The 27,256-nt window shown below is 30.4% G+C and overlaps 1 protein-coding gene across 1 annotated transcript; it reads right to left on the reverse strand.

Annotated features, from left to right (window-relative positions):
• Positions 1–4,519: 4,519 nt before the first annotated feature.
• Positions 4,520–19,871, reverse strand: LOC114194295 (rust resistance kinase Lr10-like). Its single transcript, XM_028084423.1, has 5 exons — positions 19,219–19,871; positions 19,130–19,152; positions 16,444–16,491; positions 9,755–9,775; positions 4,520–5,669 (listed from the first exon to the last, which is right to left on the reverse strand). The coding sequence occupies exons 1-5, from the start codon at positions 19,869–19,871 to the stop codon at positions 4,555–4,557; spliced, it is 1,860 nt and encodes a 619-aa protein (XP_027940224.1). The 3' UTR covers positions 4,520–4,554.
• Positions 19,872–27,256: the final 7,385 nt, after the last annotated feature.

The raw sequence follows: 27,256 nt of genomic DNA on the forward strand, positions 1-27,256 counted from the left end.
ATAGTACAAACCATAAGAGAATGTTGATAATTTCTCCAATGCACTTTTATTTTTAACTCAATCGTCGAGATATAAAGAAGTCAACAAGGATGCATTCAAACATTTAATAGTTATTCCTCTGAAGAATGTTCGTTCACTGATTACTTAAATTTTTGTATACTTTCAGTTATTAATATCAATATGCTTATGAATAGGTATGTGTCAAGATAAATGTTCAATACCAATGTCAAATGTGATACACTAGTTAACATGTTAGAGGCCTTCAACAACGTGCTTGTGGATGGCAAGAGTAAGTCAATAATTACCATGCTTGAAGACATAAGGTTGTACATGATGAATAGATGTGCAAGTAATAGGTTGAAGGTAAGTTCCTTTAAAGGTTGAATATGCCCTAAGATTCGCGACAAACTAGATAAGGAGCTGTAGTTAACAAAATATTGGATTCCTAGGTATTGCTCACTCTTGATTGTATTGTTTATATATTCAATCTTTGACTGGTTTAATAATTTCTGCCCTTTTTTTATGAATATAGTTGGTCAGCAGACAAGCTTTTTTAGGTCAAACATGTATCTACTATTGGTGAGAAGTTTGTGGTGAATGTGGACAACATGAAATGCACCTGCAAGAAATAGGGTATTACTGGCATTCCATGCTTGCACTCCCTAGCTACAATGAAATTCTTAAATCTGAGTGTAGATCATTATATAGTACACTGGTTTACCAAGTCCTCATATGAAGAAATATATTGCTCAATAATATATCCTTTGAACGACCAACATGTGTGGGAGATCACTCCCTTCCCTGATGTGTTGCCTCCACTAAAGCGTATATTGCCTAGAGTACCTAAAAAGAAAAGAAGACTACAAGCAGTTGAGATGAAGAAAGATGACACCCAAGTTAGAGGAGGGGGGATCAGGAAGAAATATGCCATATGTAAACAACTTGGACACAATAGAACCACTTGCCCACAAGCTTCACCATCTCCACTACCATCAGCTACTTCTGATCAAGGCCAAAATCAGCCACATGAACAATCTATGCCTCCAACCCAAGCACCAACTGCTGATGAAGGAAAAAATCTACCAACTCAACAATTTGTGCCTCCAACCCAGGCACGAACTTCTGATGAAGGGCAATATCTGACAACTCAACAATTTGTGCCTCCAACCCAACCATCAACTTCTAATCAATTTGTGCCTCCAACCCAACCATCCAATTCTGATGTAGGTGCAAATGTGCCACCAACCGTGATTTGTACACAAGTTTCAACTTCAACTGAACCAAGGACTACCCAAGAGTCAATTCCATCAGTTCCAACACATCCCACTACAACAACAATTCCACCACTACATCCCTCATCACGTGGCAAACCCAACATAAGGCCAAAACTTCAACATAGATGGGGTCGTGTTTGGAAACCATGAAAAAACTGATGTATTTTGTATTTTCTTAGTGGACAAGAGTGAATTCATGGAGAATCTGAAAAATCTTATGTATTTGGTTTATGTAGAAGGTTCATTTAGTATTTTGGAGAAACACTTGATGTAGTATTTTGGAGCAAAAAACTTGATGTTCTGTTTTGTAGTATTTTGGAAGCAAAACTTGATGCTCTATTTTTATGTAGTACTTGGTAGTGGTTGATATAAATATATATCATTTCTGTTATGAGTCCTGTTAAATTCCTATTAAATATATATCATTATCACAACTTTGCTTTTTTAGTTACACTCATTTTTTGTGTAATTCATGTGCATTGTGTAATATTTTACAATCAACAATCATATATGCCAAAAAGATATAAATGAATTGGTTTATATAAAAAAGGAAAATACAAAAAACATAATAATTTTGGAACTTTATATATGGTATGAAAACCAAATACAACTTTGGTGCACATCATACTAGATCACACCATACCAGATCAAAACATACTAGAAACAACCCATTCACAACAATTTAGGGGCTTTTGATCAATAATGAAACTAAAATTACATTAACTACAACAACAACACAAACAATTTCAATTAACCTCTTCACCCATTTCTCATACAACTTATTACTTTTGTCTAAACTAACAATCTTCCTCCTATGTCTAATGATAACACCATCTCTATCGTCAATATCATCTTCTCCACACCACTTGAAATAATTACACCTAATAGAATCTTCATTTCCTCTATGTTCATCAAATCAAGAACAACAAAATATACATTATTTACAATCACGAATTACAAAAAATCGTAAAATGAACTCAACAATCTAACCTTGAAATTTGGACAATCCCAAAATTTCTTCCTAGCATTCATACTTGTTCTGGTAGTTCTCATGACAGCAACCTCTCCACATTGACAAATGGGAGTCACACCCAACCCCTTTCACCCACCACCAGGAGAAGACACACCACGATTTTGATTGCTTGAACATGTGCACGACTTACACGAGTTAACTTGGGACATGTCCCTCAACACCAAAATATGGGGACAATATGCTTACAAGAATTCACAACAGCAACGAAACAAAAGGGAAGAATGAATTTAGGAAGGATATTTGCCAACAATTAGGGTTTCATGATTCACACTTCTAAACAATGTTACCCCTTTTCTACTTATGTCACACCAATTGCTCCTGCTTCTTAAAAACTTTGACACATATCAGTAGAATTTTGCCACCTTAGTACTATTTGAATGACATTTGTTTAAATTAAACGGAGATGACTAAATTGAGTCACTTTTGAAAACATGAGGACTAAATTGAGACAGCGAATAATTGAAGGACCAATTTGAAACTACCTAACAAATAAGAGGACTAAAACAGTAATTTAATCAAAAAACAATTAACTCCATTTGTCTCCAAAACACATAATCGCAATCAAAGTTGTATCATTGTATGTCATGAGAGATTTAGTTTTTTTTTCATCTTATCTCATAAAATGAAAAAAAAAATAGCAGCCATTAATCGAAGCTTTTCCAAATTCTAAAACCTTTTCAAAGTTGACAAAATAGATTGAGTCATATATGTAAATTGCGTGGTTACATTGAAAATTTTAAAATCAATCAAATCTATTGATTTTCGAAAAAGAGTCCAGCATTCAATTACAATTAAATTCATTGAATTCTAAAATCAACTATGGAATATTCAACCAAAAAAAAAGTTTTGATCGTTATAACATGCACAACAGAAATATTGAATATATTTTGGTTAAAATTATGCATATTAGATATCAAAGAGACAAAAAATTAAGGAAAAATACCTTGTATGAGTTTTGAGAATTTTTCCCTTCAAAAGCATGAAGGTCCTAGATGTGTAACAACATCGAGACAAACCTTGTTGTGTCAACCCTTGACCCATGAAAAATCTGATAAAAGCGACTCTTTGTAAGAGAGGATAATTTTGAAAATTGATCATTTTCTTATCACAAAAAGAGCTAATGGTCGGGTAGTATGAAATATCTTTTAATTTAGAATCACTAGAAGATTAATATAATATTTCCTTCCATCTTTATACTTTATGTTAACTCTAGAATATGGTATATCGGTCAAATTCTAATAAGTTAACACATGTGAATGACTTAAGAAACTTCATAATACTCTAGCCAAGGTCTTTATTCATACAGAGCTCAAATTTATTACCAAGAGTTGATGGATTCTCTCTTGATTAATCATTAATCCCACAAGAATTTAATCACAACCAAATAATCATTCAACTAACATCATGAAAGGTTAGATGTCTGATATCAAAGTATAATAAATAACTTGTTAATTTCTATGATAATCTCAAGTCTAAGGAAATTATGTATTTCTTCAAAAAAATTTCCCATACAATTCAAGGGTAATATTTAACCATTAGGAAATTCTTCTTTGAGTCAATTTGATAGTCATATATCTATATGGACCATTTATATTTATAATTAAAAAAAAGTTCTTTTAATGTTTATCTTATAAAAACCACTACACATATTGATCTATACGGATTAATGATGTTCTATCCTCAATAATCCTATGATCAAGAACAATTTAAATTAAAATCATATAAGACTTATTTCTTATTATTATAATCTCTATTATAATAATAAGTCTTTAATTTTAATCAAAGACATTATTATATGAATTCAATAAATATGACAACAAAATAATAATAAACACAATTTTGTTATTACTAACATGACATAATTATATGGGACATACCTCAAAACCAACAATTACTACGGTGTTGTGTAAGTGATTGATGGCGAATTTCATAATAACTAAAAACTAAATGTAAATAATGGCTGGAGTATAATTACGGTTAAAAACGGTTAGATTTTGGAAAATTTATACCCGTCCAATTAGTTTTTACATTGTCGAATAGTATACTTTATAAAAGAATTAGTTGCACTTAATATGGATTAATAAGAATAACTTACACTGTTGGAGAAAACATATTATATGAAAAACATTTGCATCTATTATTCAAATATCATGTGTAATTAAAAATGCAATGGAATATATTTGTATGAACAATAAATATAAAATTTCACCTTAAATAATCTTATTTCTATTTTTTTTCGTACACAATTTAATCACTACTAAATGAATTTACTCGAATTGTTTGGATAGAGTTGATTGTTTGATCCTCTACAATCATTTCGTCCGGAAATAAAGCAGGCTTTGGAGATATTTTTAAGTCTTTAATGTCTCCTTCAAGCATTTCTACTACTTTATTCATTGACGGACGATCATTTGGTTTCAATTGTATACACCATAGAGCCACTATAATCATCTTCTTTGCTATTTTCTTTTCCTCTTCTGTCACATCTTCAATATCTACATCTTCCTCTTCCCTAATGTGATCGTAGATCCAAAGGGGAAAGTAAAGTTGACTTGAGCGGTCTGCATGGGGATTTAGATTCTTCCTCTTACTAGTAATCTCCATCAAAAGCATTCCAAAGCTATAAACATCAGCCTTATGGGATATTCCTCCAATATTATTATAAAACAATTCTGGAGCCATATATCCAATGGTTCCTCTTGCTGCAGTCATTGTGACAATGCTATTATCTATTGGATATAACTTTGCCAATCCAAAGTCTGAAACCTTTGGGATGAAGTTTTCATCTAGTAAGATGTTATGGGGTTTGATGTCAAAATGCAAAATTTGCATCTCACATCCATGGTGGAGATAAGCAATCCCGCGAGCCACTCCAATTGATATATTATACATTTTTTCACAGCTTAAAGGTGCACTATCTTTTGAAAAAATAAATTTATCAAGAGATCCATTTGGCATGAATTCATATACAAGAGCACGTTTTGAGCCATGAACACAAAATCCAATTAATCTTACCACATTTTGATGATGTATTCTTCCAATAGTTGCAACTTCGTTGATAAAATCTTGTCCATTTCCTTTTGATTTACCTAACATTTTGATTGCCACAAAAGGTCCACTAAATAACTTTGCCTTAAAGACGGAACCAAATCCTCCTTGACCTAACTTTTCTTTGAAACCTCCTGCTATCTTCTTGATTTCCTTATATGAGTATCTAATAGGTGCCATATTATTTTGTTGAAGGTAATTTTCAATATTTTCATACATTGATGCATGTCTTTTCCTCCATTTACATATCAAAATCACAATTAAGAATGGTAGTCCAAACAAAAGTTTGTAAGCAGAGGCGAGCAAGACAACATCTGAACAAAAATTGCTTATATTATAAACTACAATAAAAATTTTGTTAAATTAAATTTTCATTCATACAATTACACTTTACACACCTATTTCCTTACTAATAGCAAAAGAAAAAAAAAAGTAAATTTGTGAATTATTATTTAGCATTAGTAAATCAAACAAATTTAGTTTTTGATGTTGCTATTAATAAATAGATTTATATGTAATGTTAATATATACTAAAAGTTATTTCAATGGTCGCAAAAGGTAAACATTTTTTTTTTAAATAAACCTTTTAGTTTCCATTTTAAATTCAATTTTCTTTTGTCTTACTTTTTTAACCTATACTTTAGTTTTTATCAAACAACAAAATATATATATATATATATATATATATATATATATATATATATATATATATATATAAAAGTTAACAAAAATGTCTTTATTGGTAACTACAATCAAGCTTTAAGAGTTAAATAGCCAGTATTATATAATACCTGCTATTTAACTCTTATTTTCTAAGTATGATACTATTCTTGAGTGTTCATAAGATTCATATGCATATGTTAGTAAACTAAAAGTTTAATTATTATTTAAGTTGTTGTTTTTTTTAAAAATATGTCAAGTTGATTTTTTATTTTTATTTCAAATTTGGTGATGATTTTTTTAAAAGTGATTTGATTTGATCATTTTTATTAATATTGTATCAATAATATTAAAGTCAATGTCCCATGTCAATTTGTGATTTTTTTTTAAATTTTTAAATTTTTAAATTTTTTAAAATTTTTGTATAATATTTTTATAATTTTTTTTTCACGTGTCACTTACAGTTGGGTAACGTGACATAATCAATGTTATGTGACAGTAGTAGTATGACGTGACAGTGACATGTGGATAGAGTCATAATTTGGTCCCTAAATTTGGTTTTTTACATTTAATTTAATTTCAATTTTTGTAAGAATGGAACAACATTGTCACTCTTTAAATTGGGACACAATTTAATTTGTTTATAAATCTTATGTTGATATTTGTATTAAAATTAAAATTTTTATTAAATATTTTTGAAAATATTTTTAAATTAACTTTAAAATTTATACCAAATTAAAACTAAGAAATAATTTTGGGAAGGGACAAAAATTATAAAAAATAAAATAAAATATTTAATTTATGACAAGTCTGGGTAAATTGATATATATATATATATATATATATATATATATATATGTATGTATTAAAATTAAATATTTTTGAAAATATTTTTAAACTAACTTTAAAATTTACACCAAATTGAAACTAAGAAATAATTTTGGGAAGGGACAAAAATTATAAAAAAATAAAATTAAATAATTAATTTATGACAAATCACATAGGTAAATTGATATATATATATATATATATATATATATATATATATATATATATATATATATATATATATAAATAAGCATGTGGTGTTAATACTTAAATCTTTAGAAATTATACTATTCAAATTATTATCTCAATTTGTTTGTGTTTTTTTATTGCATGATTTATGTTCTATTTCACATTAGATTTAATAATCACATTCAAATTCTAATTAACATGATTTTAAATAAATTTGTATAGATTTTGAAGTTAGTTTAGAAATGTTTTCAGAAATATTTGATAAAAATGTCAATTTTAGTAAAAATAAGGTTTAATTACTCGTATAGTACCCTCAATATGGTACCTGCTTTTTAAAAAGTGTTAATTGCATTCTAATTTTTGAAAAAATGCTTCAATTATATCTCTTTCAGACATAGTTAACTAACACGGTTAACAACGTGTCACATGTCAATATGTGATTTTTTATTTATTTTTTTAAATTTCTCCATACGTCATTATCACTTTTCAATTTATAACACATTTCCTTATCACTTCCTCCTATCTTTGTTTCTTGTATGAAAACAAAATTAAAATTTTCTAAAAGCGCTATCTACCTTACCACCTTTTCTCTTTACTCTTCCTCTTAAACTTTTAATGTTGTAACTTAGGATTTTCATGTTATAGTCACTTATATCTTCTTTTCCTTTTTCATCTTATAACATATGTTCTTCTTTTATGATCTCACTGTTACATATCTAAGAATTTTCCCAATATCCTCTCGTCTGCTCCTTTAAAGCCCACTCCCAATCCCTTTTCTAAATCATACAATTTATATTTTCCTCAAAATCATTGTTTCTTAACTAAAACAAACGATTTCAATGTCTTATACGTTGAAATCTAAAATGGTAGGCTAGCCTAGTTTGAGAGGTATCAATGGAAGGGAGAGATGAAATGTTTTTAAACTTAGACCAATTGACTGCAGAATATTTATTGATTTTGTTAGCGTATTCTACGATCCAAGAGTCATAAAAGTAGATAAATAGACGATTTTAGTTCTGAAAGAGTTGCATGGAGAGTTCCAACCAAATGAACACATTTGGCTTTCATAATAATTGTTTGTAGCTCAAACACATGCACCTCATAAGTATCTTAGGGAAGTCATCATGAGTTTTCCTTAAATCATCACTACCTCCTAAATTTAAGGAAATACCCACATGTTTTTCCTAATTTCAAGGAACTATCAGGTGTTAATTTAGGTTAGGAGTTAATGAGTTAAGCGTAAGATTTGAAGAGTTAACTCTACACTAGTGTCACTTGTCTTTCAAACTTGTCTTTTCTTCTTCCTGAGCTGAGTTCCATGCCTATTTAAGGATGTCTCTCCTTCTTGAAAATCACTTTTAAATATTAAATGAAAATTTTCTTGTGATTTGAGTTCTTTACTTTTTGTTTTAGTTCTTATCTTGAAAAACTTTTTCAAGTGATGAATTTTCTTGCTCCTATTTTTGATATTCATCACAAATATGGCTTGTCATGTCCTTTTTCTATTTTATTTGGTTACATATTCTTCCTATTCATTTTGTTTTATTGAATTGCAAGTCACACTACAGACTCTCGCTTTGCTTCGGCCATTGATACATGATCTTCCACAAATTTTGAGTTCTCCTCACCTTAAAATGATTAAGATTTTTTCTTTTAATTTTATTAGGTTTACACCAAAACTTAACGTCATGGTATTAGAACTTGTATGGTTCATTGTGATGATAATTGTTTGTTTCATATATATAAGTGTTTGGAATTCTTACATCAGATTTTCTTAAAAGTTTATTCTTCCAAAGTTTTCTGAAAAGTTGAACAAATCTAATGACGTGATGTCCCTAAATATAGCTAATTTGAAAATCACAATTTTGTATCTTTAAAGTAACATTTAATATAGGCTATAAACTTATTTATATCATATTGAGGACTACCAATATTTATTTGTTCTCTTTATATTACATAGGTACTTAAAAAAGTGTCAATTTTAGGGACTTGTTTATTGTTTTATGTATCTTCAAAGGTTTCTATATTGTATATTACAAAATCATTGGTTTAAACTGTTACACATACAACCAAACGGATCCTCTATATTAAATATATTTCTACTTGCATAGGCATACTTCTACTTGCATATGCATACGTATATTAGTTAATAAATCATGAAAAAGGCATATCATTAAATATGATCACTTCAAGATAATGTATAATGAATGACTAATTTTAGTGAAAAATTTTTTATAGTGACTAATTTAGATATTAATTTATAAATTAAAAATTATTAATAACTAAAATAGTTTTTAAATTAGTCATTATAGTAAATTGGTTTTTAAATTTGTCACTAACATTAGTTACCAAGGTTTTAACTATAAAAAAATTTGGTCTCTAAATTTGTATATCTAAATTGGTCACCAAAGACACAAATTTAACTACTAATCTTTTTGGTAACTAAAATCTTGGTAGGTAAAGTTAATGATCAATTTAAAGACCAATTCATTATAATAACTAATTTAAAGACCAATTCATCAGAGTGACCAATTTAAAAACTATTTTATTTATCAATAACTTTTAATTTATAAATTAATATATAAATCGTTAATTATAATAACTAATTATTTTTTATCTTAAAGAACATTTTCTTGTGAATCTCATACAATATTCAATTAATTATTATTGTTGTTATGTACATAATTAAAGCACGGGTAAAATAAGATGATAAAGTTATTACCTCTTACAAACTCGTCCAGGTCTTCCGATATTCCAATAAGTCACCCAGGAATGAAGGAAAATATCAATTTCAGAATCCTGATGATCTCAATAACCAGACAAAAAAGAAATACTATTTGCATTTGAAGATTTCATAAAGGTTATGTTCAACTATAATATAAATTGTACTCTTTTATCTATGATAACATGGATTTTACTTGTGTGGATAAACATCAATCTAAAGAGTGATTTGGCTGCACTGTTCATGTAAATGTAACAAGCTATTACTTGGTTAAAGTAAAACATCCATTTACATACTCAATTTGAAAAAAAAAAGATAATTTAATTTCTACACCTGTTACGAAATTATTTGTTTAAATTAGGCAAAAGTCGTACAAAAAGTAATAATCACTTAAGCGTGTCCATTATAGTTTCAAGTGGCATTGCTTAATTGCTTTAGACATAACATTGCTAAATTATAACTGCTTAAACGACTTTTAGTGAACACCTTAGTGAGTACTTATTTGCTTAGAGATAGCTAGTTAGTTGTTTTTATTAAAATAAAGTTGCTTAGTTACTTATGTTGCAAAGCAATTATGCTGTTATGCGTTTGTTTTTTCTTTCCTTCACAAATTTAGCCTTTATATGTTCATTGTAAAAGTTGAGTTGATCAATGAATGAAGAAATGTATTATGTTCTCAAAAACTCTAATATGGAATCAGATTGTTAAATCCTTCTTCTCTTCCACACATCTCTTTTCTTTGTTTTTTTTTCGTTGATCGACCATGGCCAACCCCAACATAAACAACCCAACATTGGATCACCTCATTAATCCGGCTAATCCTCTGTATCTTCATCCTGGTGAGAATCCGGTACTCGTTCTCGTCTCTCCTCGATTGACTGAAAATAACTTTCATCAATGGCAACGAGAGATGATGGTTGCTCTAGAAACCAAAAACAAAGAACAGTTCGCCACTGGAAGTCTTCCATGTCCACCAATCACAGACCCCTTTCATGACACCTGGCACAAATGCAATCGCATGGTGATGGCTTGGTTGACATGTGCTAGGAGCACCTCCATCAAGCAATCAATGATGTTGATGAACAACGCTTCTAACATATGGAAAGATTTGAAAGAAAGATTCTCACATTCCGACAAATTTCGCATTGTCGATCTTCAAGATCAAATCTAGAATTGCAAACAAGGTGATTCATCCATTTCCGATTATTACACAAGATTAAAAATTATGTGGAAAGAAATTGAACTCTATAGGTGTGTTCTTCTTTGTAAATGCCATGTATCTTGTTCTTGTGGCCTTCTTGCAAAGCTTCAAAAAGAAAGGGAGGATGATTTTGTTATTCGATTTCTTCGTGGTTTGAACGATGAGTACTCTCAAATATGATCCCAGATAATGATCATGGATCCCATGCCTTTGATTCTCAGGACTTTTTCTATGATTCTGCAATATGAACGAGAATTTGTCGGTATTGTTTGCAATCTTCCTCCTCAAGACTCAATTGCATTCTCCACGCAATCAGATGATTCTTCCAAAAACCCCAATTTCAAGAATTCAGCAGGAGCCACCAAGAACAACAATCTAGGAAATCTACCAATTGGAATACGAAATACTGTGAGAAATGCAAGAAGACAAACTGCACGATTAAAACCTGTTACTAGAAAATTGGTTTCCCGACTAGGTATAGAAAATCTGGTTGTGCCTCTTTCTCTGGTTCCGAGGCCATATCCTTTAATTAGGGTTCAAATCGCGAACCCATTTCACTGTTCTTCTTACCCGTGCCTACAACCTCCATTCTCTCTTTCTCTCTCTCGGAAACCAGCGTCCACCACAATGCCACCACTCTTGCTTCAGAGAACATGGCCACTGCTTCGGCAAGCCTCTACGACTCCTTCTCCCCCACTTCCAGCCACTGTTGCGCTGCCATTTCTCGCAAGGGATAAGTTGAAAACGCATACCCTTTTTTATCTGTTTTGAAAATGCGTTCCACTTCTCTATTTCTTCCATCATTGATTGCCAACTCCTGCACGTCATCATTTTGGGCCACACCTTGATTTGACCGGCCCTTGGTTCCGTGATTTCCGAGCCCATTGACTTGTTTTGGACTATAATAAAGGACTGGTTTGGCCTTCGGCACCACCTCTAGAGAAGGATTTCTCACGGTGGTGGTGGTTGTTAAGGTGGCTTTTACGATGAAGGATTTTAAGAAGAAATGAGAGAAAGGGACAATATATGGCCTCGATCCTCTGCAAAACTGAGGTAGAAAGGGGGTTTTCTGCCTCATGTAACACTCGAGGCCAAAAGCTTATCCTTTTTTGTCTCAGCCTTATATGCCTCGTTTTTGGAACCGGGGTAGAATAGTAAAAATAACTGCTGTCAAATGCCCTATCTTTACTGGTGCATGTGACCAATTTAGTTTCTCAAAGGAACAATATCAGGCTATTTTAGCTCTTCTTCAACAATCTAAGCTTGGGGTGTTTTCTGTCAACCACACTCAAAGTTCCTATGTTATTACAATAGGTGATATTTCTTCTTTTTCCTCTTGGATTTTGGACAGTGGTACGGTAGATCACATATGTCCATCACAATCTTGTTTTTCTTCTTTAAAATCCATATCACCTATTCAGATAAAATTGCCCAACAATGCCACTATGATTGCAAAATTTTCTGGCAATATTACCTTTGAAAAATTAACTCTTGTTGATGCCTTATAAGTACCATATTTTGTTACTAACCTTATATCAATTCCCAAATTAGTTTCTACGAATGCATGGTTATCTTTTATGTTGAAACTTGTTTCATTATGCAAAAATCAATACATCAGATGATTGATACAACTAAGAAATTGAATGGCCTCTTTTTCCTTCAAGATTCTAGTGACTCAAATTTATGTAGATCACATTTTCTCAATGCCACTAATACACAACATTCTGTCACAAACGACATGTCTTTGTAATGACACATTAGATTAGGACATACTTCAAATAAAGTGTCGCAATATTTAGCTTCTAAATGCATTGACATTGTTTCTAATTGATTGTTTAACACCTTGTGATATATGTCATCTTGCAAAGCAGAAACATTTGCCATTTCCTACCAGTAATAATAGAAGAACTTCATTCTTTGATCTTATTCATGTAGATATTTGGGGTCCTGTTGCTTCTTCTCTAATTGACAATTTCAAGTACTTTCTCATTGTGGTAGATTACTTCTCTAGATTCATTTGGGTCCATCTTTTAAAAACTAAATCTAACGTTAAAATCGTTCTCCCTTCTTTCATTCAGCTTATTGAAAATCAATTTGATCTAAAACTTAAAAGGCTTTGGTCAAACAATGAAAAAAAAATTCTCTTACATGATTTTTCCTCAACTAAAGGCATTTTACATGAAACATCTTGTGTTGAGACTCCTCAACAAAATAACGTAGTTGAGAGAAAACATCAACATTTATTAAATGTGAGCCGAGCCTTACTTTTCCAAGCTAATCTACCAATATGTTTTTGGTCCTTTGTTGTGAAACAAATTGCACATATCATAAACAGGTTACCCACACCTCTTTTAAAGCTTAAATCTCCTTATGAACTTGTGCATGGTCATGTTCTAGATTAAACATAAGAGCTTTCTGTTGTCTTTCCTATGCTTCTACTATTACTGTAGAAAGAACAAAGTTTGATAAACGTGCCTCCAAAACCATTTTTCCCGGTTTCAAACCTGTCACAAAAGGTTATGTTTTGTATGACATTATCAACAAATCCTTTTCTATATCACACAATGTCATTTTCTATGAACATCATTTTCCATATAGAGAGCATTCACTCATCACACCCTCTGACAACACCTGCACCATTTAATGACCTCGTACTATTACATCATTCCACAATGCATTCCTCTCATGACAATATCATGCATGATCATGCTCATAATACATGTCCCAAAAGTTTATACACGAACAAAGAGGCCACCTTCATATTTGGTTGAATATCATTATCCCACTATTGCATCTTCGAATGCCATTTGTAGCACTCCTTATCCCTTACATTCTTATCTTTCATATGCTAATTGTTCTCCTTCTCACACTATTTTTTGTTTGTCTCTTTCTGGTACTATTGATCCTACCACCTTCAAGGAGGCAACCCAATTAGATTGATGGCGGAAAGATATGATGACCGAACTTCAAGCTCTAAAGAGAAACAACACATGGTCACTAGTTAATCTTCCCCCAGGAAAGAAAGTTGTAGGTTGTAAATGGGTTTATTGAACCAAATTTAAAGCGAATGGTTCCATCGAGAGATACAAGGTCAGATTGGTTGCTAAGGGCTTCACATAAACAGAGAGGTAGATTTTTTTGAAACCTTTTCTCTTGTAGTTAAGATTACTATTGTTCGGTTTCTACTCTCCCTTGCGGTTTCCTCTGGCTGGTTTTTTCATCAACTAGATGTACGCAATGCCTTCTTACATGATTATCTTGTTGAAGAAGTCTATATGAAATCCCCACAAAGACTACCTCTTGCTTCTCCTAAACTTGTATGCAAACTTCACAAATCTTTATATGGATTAAGACAAGCAAGTAGGCAATGGAAGGCCAAGCTCACCTCTACTCTAATCAACTTCAGTTTTGTTCACAGCACAATAGATTACTCTTTATTTGTCAAGCACACAATTGGTTCTTTCACAACCCTCCTAGTATTTGTTGACGACATAGTTATTATTAGGAATTATTTTGGCATGATCATTGACATCAAAGCATATCTCCACACTCAATTCCACATTGGTGATTTGAAGTATTTTCTGGGCTTTGAAGTGGCCTGATCCAAACGTGGCTTAATCCTTAATCAACGCAAATATTTTTTTGATATTCTTTTAGAATTTGGACTTATTGAGTGCAAGCCACTGAGTTCTCCACCCACCCCTTCAGTTAAGCTCGTTGATAATGAGGATGAACTCATCCCTGATCCCATCAATTTTAGAAGACTCGTTGGCAAGCTGTAGTACTTGACACATACCAGTCTAGACATCAACTTTGTTGTCCAACAAATAAGTCAGTTTATGACTCAACCTAGAACCCCTCACTTGTAGGCAACTTTTTGAATCCTTAGATACTTAAATACTACTCCTAGACAAGACATTTTTTATCCTATTTAGAACCCACATAGATTACAAGCCTACTTTGATTCTGATTGGGCTACGTGTAACACAACTTACAGGTCCATAATTGGTTATTGCATCTTTTATGGACATTCCCTTATTTCTTGGAAGTCCAAAAAGCAGAGTACTATGTCTCATAGTTCAATAGAAGTAGAACATCGGGCATTGACCATTGTGGCTTGTGAATTACAATGGCTGAAGTATGTTGTTGATGATCTTCGGCTCACCATTCGTCTCATTGTCTGCACCTTCTACGATAACCAATCTGCCATCCAACTTGCCAATAATTCTTCCTTTCATGAAAGAACCAAAAATATAGAAGTGGATCGTCACTCATACATAGCAAAATTCTTGATGGACTGATTATGTTGTCTCATATTCCCTCTCAGCACCAACTTGTTGATATATGTTCACCAAAACTTTGTTTCTTACGCCTTTCACTGCTAACATGTCCAAGATGGGTCTTCTAAATATCCATAACTCACCTTGAGAGAAAGTATTAGAGATAGCTCAATAGTTAGTTGTTTTTGTTGTATAAACTATTGCTTAGTTAATTCTGTTGTAAAATAGTTACGTTGTTATGCATTTGTTTTTTCTTTTCTTCACAAACTTAGCCTTATATGCTAAGTTCCTATTCATCGTAAAAGTTGAGTTGATCAATGAATGAAGAAATACATTCTATTCTTAGAAACTCTAATACCTCCAATCTTTTAAGCGAATGTTACAAGTTTAAGTAAATGCTCGAAGTGAAAGAGATAACATTTTAGTGAGATGTATTTAGAATTATGCACTATTTTCCAATTTACTAAAAGGAAAAATTAAGATAGCTCTTTAGAAATATTAGATAAACGTTTTTAGGATTTGCGTAATAGTTGATTTTAAAAAGTGATGTTATGTTGTTATTGATTTGATTATGTTGCATATACATTGAAAGTTGTTACAATAAAAGAAATATGAAAAGAAAGGGTTACAAGAAAAACAACTTCCAATAAAAAATAAATACTCCTAAAATTTACAAATTTGTTTAAAACAAAATTAAAAAATTAAAAAGAAAAAATATCTCGCTTAAAGTGACTTACATTTGATGCACTCAATCAAAATATGTTTAAATATCATAGTTTTCGCCTAAGCAAACCATAACCACACTTAAAGCAAATAATTTTATATTTTTTAACTTTTTCTTTTAAAGAAATTAACTTTTTGAGTTGTGTAAAGTCGGTTTCACCTATTTTATTAATATGTAATATATTAAGTACACTATTAGTTTCCACAAAGCTTACTCTTTTAACATGTAGCAGACCCTATTAACATTGATAATACTAGTATAAATATTTATTTATTTAAAAATTAATAATAATTTTACATTTTTAATTTAAAAAATAAGTTTTTTAATGGTATTAGTGTTGGCTTAACCTATTTTAATATTATGTTTATAGTAGAATGCTTTTCAATGATGGTATTAAAAAATGGCCATTTGGCCTCAGCCAATACTTATTACTATCATGCACATAATTAAAGCATAAGGAAACTAAGATGATATGAAATCTTACTCGATACATAGGATTCCAGCACACCAAGTATTCCACTGACTTCTCGATCTGAAATGAGGGAAATACCAATTTCAGAATCCGGATAATCTCAACAGCTATAGCTTTTTTCTTTATTTTAAACGGAGTAAGTGTTTAATTTAATGCATAAATTCTCGTAAATACATGTAATATGAAAGATATCAAGGTATTACTTTTCTTCTAAATGTTTGTTGAATTATTAAAATGATGTTTTGTCAATAATAATATATGTAAATCGAAATATACAATATAGATGCTTGAAACTTTGTTTTGAAAAAATCTCAAAAATTGGTTTATATATGAAATACGGATTTACTGATCATTTGAAAATGTCTAATTATGAAAAAAATTCAATTAAAAATAATCAATTACAGAAATTAAAATAAAAAAATTACGCTTTATAAGTGAATAAAAAAATTAATTTAACATAAAAACCATACAAAAATAGAACGATCTAACGAAGATTGTTAGTACAAAGTGAAATGAATGGTTAAAGCTAAATTTGTCGAAATGAGTCAGAACTTATTAGTCAATCTAATCTATTATGAATTCAGATTGGTTGGATTGAAATTCTTTTACAAATTTTAATATGAGTAAATTTTTTATCCAATCCACCTAGAATCTATCTCACCTGAGTTGAACCGGTAGTGAAACCTGCAAATAAATGGTCATACAAGTGTTTTTTATTATGTTGAATTTTGTATTTGGGTCGGGTTAAGTTGTTTTATTGAAGTTTATTTAGATTTTAATCAGAATTATAATTTAGTTTCTTTGAAATTGAAGAAAAAAAATAATATTTTGTAATTAATAGTAAGTCAATTTGTTTAACACATCAATCTGTAATAGATTAGATCAGATTCAAATTTTTTAACTCTCTAATAAATAAATCAGATTAGATTAACTCATAAAGTAATCAATTCGAGGTGAGTCGAATCCGATGAGACCGAATAATTCGTTTTGAAATTTCTTATTAAAGGGAACACACCAGTTAAAATTTTTTAAGTTATGATCAGAAGAAATTCATACCCGCGGTAGAAGTTACCAGCTAATTCTTTACCATTTATTCTCTCTATATCCACATGTACTCTAGAATTTTGTTCATAAATATTTGAAATAATAATAACCAGACTACTTCAGAAAGATTTTATCAAAATAATTTTGCTGTTCTACTAAATGCTCTTTTTTAATTGAAATAAAAATAATAATTAAAATGAAGATCGATTAGAAAGAGAATAATGTAATTTACATTTAATTTAAATTTTTATCGAAGATTTATATGACTACGGAGTATAATAATTTACTTCCAATCCATCACTCTCACGGGGAGAACTGACAGGACGGTTGAACTTAGATAGAAAGTTATTAGAACTAAAATTTGAAGCACATATAAATTATTTATTATCAATTTGTAAGGAAAATAATTTGTTGAGAATTAAATTCTAACCATTTTTTTATTTATAATTTGAGGTGATGATTTAAATGATTTTTTATTTTTTATTTTTTTATATTTCAAAATCACTTAAAAAATTTATCACTTCAAATTCAAATTGTAAAATAAATTTATTAAAATTTAATTGTAAAAATATCCTTCTATATATAAAAAAAAACGGTAGGTGTATTGATAAAAGGAGTGTGATATTTTAACAATTTTTTTGACCAAATTTAATTTTTTAACACGTACCAAACATTTTTCTCCTATTTTCAAATCACATCAAATCATTTCATCTATTGAGTGCATTGTCAAAAGCTTATCATCAAAATTTATTAAAAAATAATTTTTCTTAATAAAAATATTGTATATGTCTTTGACCTTCTCATTTAAAATAAAGGAGAATTATCTTTTAATAAAGTTTTGGTGATAAACTTTTGATAATGTATACACGGCAAGAGTACCTCAATGGATGAAAAGTCTCAATGGATAAATTTTATATTTATAAATTCAAATATAAAATTTTAAAATAATTTTATAACAATTTAAAATAAATATATTTATTTAATATTTTACAATTCAATTTATGAAGTTATTATTTTTAAATAATCTCTAATATTTTTTTATAAATTATTGATATATAAATATTTGAAACAAAATTTAAATAAAATTCAATACAAAATATATATTTAAATAAATTTAATTTTGTTAAAAATATCAATTATAATAAAAATATTATTGTAAAATTTATATAAAAATTAAATTTGATATAGAGATGAAATTGATTCAGTTTTAAAAAATTTGGGACTAAATTGAGACAAAATAATAAATATAAGGACTACATTGAGACTTTTCACCTCCAATAGTGACACATAACATCACCATTACCACATCACTACACAATGTCAGATTCATAGTGACAATTTTTATTTTTTTTAAATAAATTATTAAAAAAAAATCAAAAAATCTATTTGCTGATCCGTGATACATAATTAACATCATTAATATATTATTAATGGAAAAAACCTAATTACAATCAACTTTTTAAAATAAAGACTCAATTGAGTCAAATAAAAATGAAACACCTATTTAAAATTTCATTAAAAAAATAAGAAAATATGAAATGATTTAAGAGAAGAAGAAAGTTTTGTAAGGGTTAAAAAATAAACTTTGTCTTACTTTATCAAAAATATTTGTCAAAAATATTCCTGAAATAAATTTGATTGAGATCTAACTCACCTGTATTGCAAGCAAGATTCTGGCTAGAAGAGTCGAAATAGCACTAGCCCCGGAATCGACAATGATTCTTCTGACAGGCGACTTTTAGCCATGAAATCTCAAATCCATAAGCCAATGCCCTGTGCATGGAAGCGTAGGAATGATTATTGAAACTCCACAAAGATGTTGGAGCAACAAGCTTTACGTCACACCCAACTTCCAAGTCCTCTGCTTTTAGGTCACCAACAACAGCATATGCATAGCCTTTTGAGTCCCACTTCACGCACTCACCACTCCCCACATACTTCCCATTCTCTCTCACCGAATGGTTACAACTCAGAAACACTATATGCTCGAAACTCAGAGATTCCCATTTACTATGTGCTCTTAGACCGGCTTGGTATGGATCCGACGAGTAAGTGTAAGTGTAAGATTTAGAGTAAGTATGAGAGAAATTGGAGCGAGAGATGGAGCGGAGAGGAAGAGAGGAGCAGTTATGAAGTTGAAGTGCAGGATCAACCACTCTCACTGTGTAGTTCTTGTAGTTTATTGCCTCCACATGATATTTTGCAGAGTACAGATACAACAGCGTAACATTATTCTCACAACCAAGCTCATACCTTTCGTCCCCACACTTTTCTGGGTCGCCTTTTAATCGAAATGGATAGCTGATGTAGCTGATTTTTCCACACGAAGAAGGAAGACAACCAGCGTGACTAGTCTGGACTAGAAGTAAGAGCAACACTGCTACCACTCGCCACATCATGTGCAAACTCTTTCTCATTCAATTTGAATCGGAACTGTAAAAGTTAGATATTGATATTTAACAACACCGACTCAATACATAAATAACTACAGAAAGACCACATTTTTCCCTTTCAGAGAATGGCTTCAAGACTTTATCATACTTCGAAGGTAGACTTTGACTCAGAAACCGCGTTTCCATCTGCTTTCCGCAGATCATTTAATGAATACAAACTTTTCAAATACTCGTCAATTCAGTCAATTCTTAGATATTAAATCATGTAATTTTGTTCATGGAATTCTTCGAGTTTCTAAAGCCATCCTAGATTGTTCTTTTTGAAAGGTTTTATTATTATGATGTCACAAAAATTTTAGACAATTAGTTTGAGAACGCAATTATTGTTTTCATGACTCTCCATCCCAAAATGGCCTCTTCTTTTTCCTTGTGTTAATTTCTTCAACATAATCTTCTTGGACTTGGACATGGAACAGGAAACAAATAATAATACATTACTTTTAAATAAAAATTTTATTATATTATTTACTAACATTTAAAATATAATTCATATAGGTAGTTAGTAATTAGAAAGCTAAAATTAATAATTATGGCTTGGTTAATATTATTGAAATCTTATTCGATCAGAAACAAAATTAATATCGTTGAGTTGCAAGCATCATGCCGATAATATTTATTTACATTTTATTTGATTTTTTTTTCATGCTATAATTTATTAGTCTTTTTCTGTATGTGTAAAAGGTGTTAAAGGATAGAGAAAAACATATGGAAGCAATTCCACACACGTAACCCAACAATTCCACCACACATTTCACTTTTCAACTTGTGACCTTGAGTACCAATAATTTAAAGGCGTTTCGAAGAATTTGACGAGCGTCCCAAAATATAATGTCTATGTCACGATAATGTGTATGGTTACAACACGTGGACTTTGATCAACTCCGATATTTTTTTTAACTTAGGCAAACGTTATGTTGAACAATTTTCTTTCCTCAGAGTTAATTTTTCACTCAAGAAAAATAGGAAAGGATGAAGTAGATCTTCAATTTACACTAAAGTGAAAGATTTTTCTCAGACGAAAATTCTTTTCCTGTTTAAGGAAAAATAGGTCGCTTAAGTGATAATTATTCATTGAACTGATATGTGTGATTGATTTGCAATGTATTTTAAATTTAAATTGATTTTATTATATATATATATATATATATATATATATATATATATATATATATATATATATATATATATATATATAACGTTGTAATATTAATATATTTGAGCTTGTATTTGAATAAGAATTGAATTGATGCATCCTTTGGATTGAATGATCTGAGGTTAAGTACCTAAACAGATATGATTACTCAATTTTTAAACTTGTATTACATATAGGAGCTTACTAATGAAAGGAGATATCCTTGTCTTAATGATAGTCTAAATCATGTAGGTTGATCCACTTAAACATATTTTAAATTAGGTGTATAATTATTAGTTCAACAAACTTATCCTTACATGTGAAGTTGAGATCTAAATAAAAAAAAATGTTTAAAATGAGTTAGATGTTAATATACGATAAGATATAGTACAAGTATTCCATAAGATTTTGATTTAATATATTTATTATCTAAAGTATTTTGAAATGGATCAAATAGAATATTTTATGTTGATTTTGTGTGGTAATTGAACGAGGATTTAACTATATATTGATTTTATTCTTGATTACTTACCATTTTGATATTTACTATGTAGTTTTATGTTGTAATTACTTATTACATATAGACTCTCTAATTCACAACTCTGATATTATTGTTAATGTTAAAAGGTGAACTAACAATATTTTTCTTATAGGTGTCCATGAATTTGTTTCCTTTTTCTTAGGCCTCATTTCTGATAACAATATTTTTTCCAAGACTTTTGTGAAATAAAATATTTCTAAACTTACGTATTTAACTAGGGGAAAATAATAACTTTAATATCTAACCATTAGTTGTTTTATTAGATTTCAGTCAAATAAGAGATTGAATGATAGAGATTTCAGTACATAAATGACTTGGATTTAAGTCTAGTAAAAAACTAACACCAACTCAGAGCCTACAACTCTACAACTCTTCTAGCCAAAATAAAATATAAAAGAAAAGAAGTATAATTAAATATAAGTTCAACAAATATACTACACCTGGAGAACTAAAACTGGAACACGACAAACAAGGGATAAAATCATTGTTGCTTCCAGTAATTAAAAGATCATCATCGTACGAGCATATGATATGATGACTTTTCCATTGTTCACATAAACTCCATGTTCCGACCTACATTTTGCAAAGCCAATTTTGTCAAAAAAACCATCAATTCGTTTGTTACAAGCCTCTTGGTGCTTTCTTTAGTCCATATAATGTCTTTTTTAGCCTATACACCTTATCCTTCTCACTGTCACCCAGTTCTAATTTTACATTGTGTACTTTTATAGTTTATATATTGTTTTATGTAGTTTAAGTCTATAATTTTGTTCTTCATTATTTTATTTTATTGTATGTTTATTTTTCTTTGTTTTACATTTTTATTATTTATAAGGTGATTCAATTTAAACAACTTATTAACAGTTTTAAATAAATGTGATTGATTGGTTCCATTTAAATTGTTAGTTTGTTTTGAAATTAATAATTCAAGTCAAACTTATTAACATTAATATGTATTGATAATATTATTTCTTAAAATTAAATTAACTCTTCTTGTGGTCACATCTAAATTCTTTTATACTATTTTATTCTAATTTTAATTTTCCTATTATGGTTTAATAATTACTTTGAGTCTTTTCATAACTTTTTTTTATAAGAGAAATCACATTGTTAGTTTTTATTTATTCAACTTCCTTTCTATAAGAACAATTTAAATAGAGAAAAATATAATGTCTGAAATTTTAGCATAGGTAAATATCAAATAAATATAGAAATTTATGAATAGGATGTGGACATTTTTTATTAACCTAAGAAATTATTTATATATGATAGTAAAGTGAAGTTAAAATAAAGATAATTCAATCAAATTTGCTAATAAAAAAAATCAAATTCTTTTTAAGGTTGTTAAGCTCTGGAGTGAAAAGAGTTATGCTATAAATATGAGTTATAGATTTTGACTTAGTGGTTAGGGTTCGAGAAACCCATAAGTGGTATGAGAGCTAATATTTATACTTGAAAGAAATAATCTGAAAGAAAGATGATGATTTTACTGATTTGTTAATTCACTAAAACAGTACATCAACTTCTCTATTTATAGAGATCTCAAACCTAAAAGTAATAATTACAAGAGATCTCTACAATTTTCTAAGAGCTTTTAATAACTTCTAATAACTCCTAATAATACATTTAATATACTACCAACAACTTTTAATATTGCATTCCATATTCAACTAACAACACTCCCCCTCAAGCTAGTGAATGGATATCTATCATTCCCAGCTTGCATGTGAGATTATGAAATCGCTCAGTAGGAAGACCTTTCGTGAACAAATTTGCTAATTGAAGTCCAGATGGGATGTAGGAAGTAGTGATAAGGCTACTATCCAGTTTCTCTTTAATAAAGTGTCGATCTATCTCTATGTGTTTAGTCCTATCATGCTGAACTGGGTTGTGAGCAATGTTAATGGCTAACTTATTATCACAATAAAGGATCATAGGTTCTTCACAGTAAAATCCTCTTTCTTTCAGCAACTCCATTTTGTTATGGTGTGTCCACACATGTGAATTCATGAACAACCCCATTCTCGAAAAATAATTTAGACATGTCATGGTTTACATATTCCCTTCCATTATCAGAACACAAACGTTTCATTGACTTTCCAAATTGTGTTTTTATCATATAAAAGAATCTAACAAATAAGTTAAAAACTTCAGATTTTTCTTTCATAAGGAAAACCCATGTAACTCGGGTACAATCATCAATAAAAGTGGCAAAACATTTAGCACCACATATACTAGAGCTTGATGCGGGGCCCCAAACATCAGAATGAACCAAATCAAAAGGGTTAACACTCTTTGTATTACTAGAAGGATATGTGGCACGATGGTGCTTTGCAATTTGACATACATCACATTTAAATGACTCAACAGACTCTTTGGTGAACCAGGAAGGGAACATAGACTTTAAAACAGAAAAGGACGGATGTCCTAAATGACGGTGGAGAAGCCAAATTTGAGAAGACTAAAAAACAGTGCAAGACTGGAGACAAAAGGTAGTTGTTTGCCTACCGATACTATTTGTAGTTTCCAAATTGTTAAAGCAATACAACCCTCCTTGTTCCTAAACAACTCCAATCGTCTTCCCCGTGGCAAGATCCTGAAAAATACAATGAGTGGGAAAGAAGGTTATGGAACAATTTAGGTCACGAGTAAGCTTTTAAATGGAAATAAGGTTATTAGATAGTTTTGGAACATAAAGGACATTTTTAAGAATAAAGGATGGCAAAAGAGAAACATTTCCACGTCCATGTATTGGGATATGGGTCCCATTGGCAATAGTAATGTGGTTATCAGAAAGAGTAACAAATGACGTTAAAAGAGATTAATGAGGGGTCATATGGTTTGATGCACTAGAGTCAAGAACCCAAGAGTCCTTACATAAAGTTCTAGAAACATTAAAAGAAGAATTAGAGTTCTTACCAGTCATGGTTAGAGAGCAAGTACCAGAAGGTGGCTTACTTATTGACTCCATAAGAGTTTTTAGACATTCAATCTCAGCATGTAGTGTAGGCATTCCTTCCCCAGTTGAAGAGGAAGAAGGTGTCTTGTCAAGATTTTCAGAATCTGAAGAAGCCTGATAAGCTTTCCTTGAGGGTTGTCCTTTTAAATCTGCTAGATGATTGAGAGCTTTCTCCTTTCCATGTAGCTTGAAGCAAGTGTCCTTGGTGTGGCCAAATTTCTTACAATGAGAGCATCAAAGCTCTTCCTTACCTTTTAAGCTAAGTTTAATATTTGCAAGATTTGAATTCCCAAGTTGGGAAGCCTTTTCGGAAAACTTGGCCGCTCTTTCAGTGGAGGCCTCATTCATCATGACCATTCGACGAGCCTCCTTACCTCGGACAATGAAGAAGACTTCAGAAAGAGAAGGAAGTCTTTCCTTCCTAAGAATTTGAGCCCTAACAGGGTCATATTCAAGATTCAATCATGATAAGAACTTAAATATCCGAGATCGTTCAACAAACTGAGCAAGAGTGATAGCATTTTTGCTATTCTCAAGCTTAAAGTTTTGATTCTGGTCCAACTCAATCCACAAACCCTTCAACTTTCCATAATATTCTGAAACAGAGAGAGTTCCTTGCCTGACACCAAAGATCTTGCTTTCTAACTCATAGCACGTAGAGATGTCCTATCGTATAGTTGCAAGGTCCTCCCAAATTTCGCGGGCACTAGAGTAGAACATATAATTTTTACTTATCTCTGTAGTCATGGATCCCCATAACCATGTAATGATTTGTGAGTCATCATTATCCCAAATCTGAAAATTGGGATTATTCGGGGAAATGGCCTCAACTTCCCATATATGATTGAGTCTTCCTATACCCTTTAGTGTGCGTCTGATAAATTGAGCCCATTGGAGATAATTTCGACCATTAAGACGGTTGTCATCCGACAATTGTGGAAGATCGACATTGCTTAGTGGAGTTGCCATGCCAAAAAAACAAATGATAGGAATTCCTTAGGTCTCTCCTAAATGCAAATGAAAGGTAAGACAAAAAGTGACAGCAACGCAACAGCGTGACAGCAACAGTGATGGCAACAATGCGACAACAACAGTGATGGAACAACAACAACAGCAACGAGACAACAGCAACAACAGTGAGGATGCAACAACAATAGCAGCATTGATGCAACAACAGCGACAATAGTAGTGATGCAGCAACAACAATGACAACAATGATGTAGTAGAGGATGCAACAATGACAACTGCAGTGATGCAGCAGCTACAACGACATCAGTGATGCAACAGTGATGACAACAATAGTGATGCAGCAACGATGATGAAAATGGTGACGCAGTAGCAACAATGACAAAACCACAACTTAGGGCACTTCAGGCAACCCAATAATTAAAAGAAATGGTTGCACTTCGGATAACACTAATGAGAACTGTAACTAAGACGAAAAAGGAGAAATATGGAAGCAGGGCTCCCTAGATCGGGAGCTCTGATACCAACTTGAAAGGAATAATCTGAAAGAAAGAGGATTTTACTATTTTATTAATTCACTAAAATAGTACATCAACTTCTCTATTTATAAAGATCTCAAACCTTAAAGTAATAATTACAAGAGATCTCTAGAATATTCTAAGAGTTTCTAATAACTTCTAATAATACATTTAATATACTACCAACAAATTTTAATATTGAATTTAATATTCAACTAACAACATTTATCTTGGTAATTAGGTCAGACAAGTATGACATAAGTAGGTGAAGAATCCTAAACTTTGAGGATTTTTTGTCAAATATGTACAAGAAGTCATCTATAACCAACAAAGTATATTTCATAAGTAGGCTAGTTAACCTAAAAATGAAATAAGGTAATTTGGTTACTAATCACATTAATATATTTAACATAGTTATTTCTTAGTTAGCATCAATGCAAATCATTAGTTATATTATCATTTGTTTTGGATATTGGGATGCAACTGTTACCATAATTAGTAACTTTGCAAGTAATAACAAGTTGAAGCTTGATAACATTTGTGACTTCATCTAAAGAGAAAATATTCATAGGAGGATATATGAAAATTTTCTAATTTTGATTCTAGTTCAACATTTAGTGTTGAAAATAAAGGAAAAAGTAGTTAGAAGGGTTAAAATTAAGGCCTAGGTAGATCAAAATCCAAAAGTAGAACTCAAATAAAAGTTTGGAATTATATTTACTTGTTGGAGTTGTAAAAAAATGGATCATTTTACTAATCAATATAAGGTTATAAGGAAGAATAACAAAAAAATATAAACAGAGTGATTATGTGATTATCAGTCCACAAATGTAGCAACTGATAAAATTACAAATGCATTAATTTTTGTAGTTTGGATAACCTTATTGACTCATGGATTATGGATTGTGGTGCATCATTCCACATTACACTTTGCTTATAACTATTATCTATTTGTATTTTAAGAAAGTATAGGAAAGTTTACCTTGTAGGGGGAAAATCTTTTGATATTGTGAGAAGAGGTGATATTGAGATATGAATCTTCAATGAGACTTTGTGGACTTTACATAATGTTAGACATATTCTTGCCTTAAAGAAAAGGCTAATATTTATAGGTTGGTTTGATAATGAAGGGGCATTACACCATTTTGAAGATGAAACTTGGAAGGTAATGAAAAACAATATGATTATTGTTCATGGAAAGAAGTGAGATTC

The sequence above is a fragment of the Vigna unguiculata genome, chromosome 8 (genome assembly GCF_004118075.2).
Source record: "Vigna unguiculata cultivar IT97K-499-35 chromosome 8, ASM411807v1, whole genome shotgun sequence".
NCBI classification, from domain to species: domain Eukaryota; kingdom Viridiplantae; phylum Streptophyta; class Magnoliopsida; order Fabales; family Fabaceae; genus Vigna; species Vigna unguiculata.

Bases quoted from the DNA above. Each gene is read 5' to 3' on its own strand.
- LOC114194295 (XM_028084423.1), bottom strand. From the start codon at position 19,871: ATGTGGCGAGTGGTAGCAGTGTTGCTCTTACTTCTAGTCCAGACTAGT. The intron at 16,492-19,129 runs GTGAGTTAGATC...CCCTCATTTCAG, and splicing joins GAATCTTGCTTGCAATACAG to ATCGAGAAGTCAGTGGAATA. The intron at 5,670-9,754 runs GTAATAACTTTA...ATTTTTGTTCAG, and splicing joins CCTGGACGAGTTTGTAAGAG to ATGTTGTCTTGCTCGCCTCT.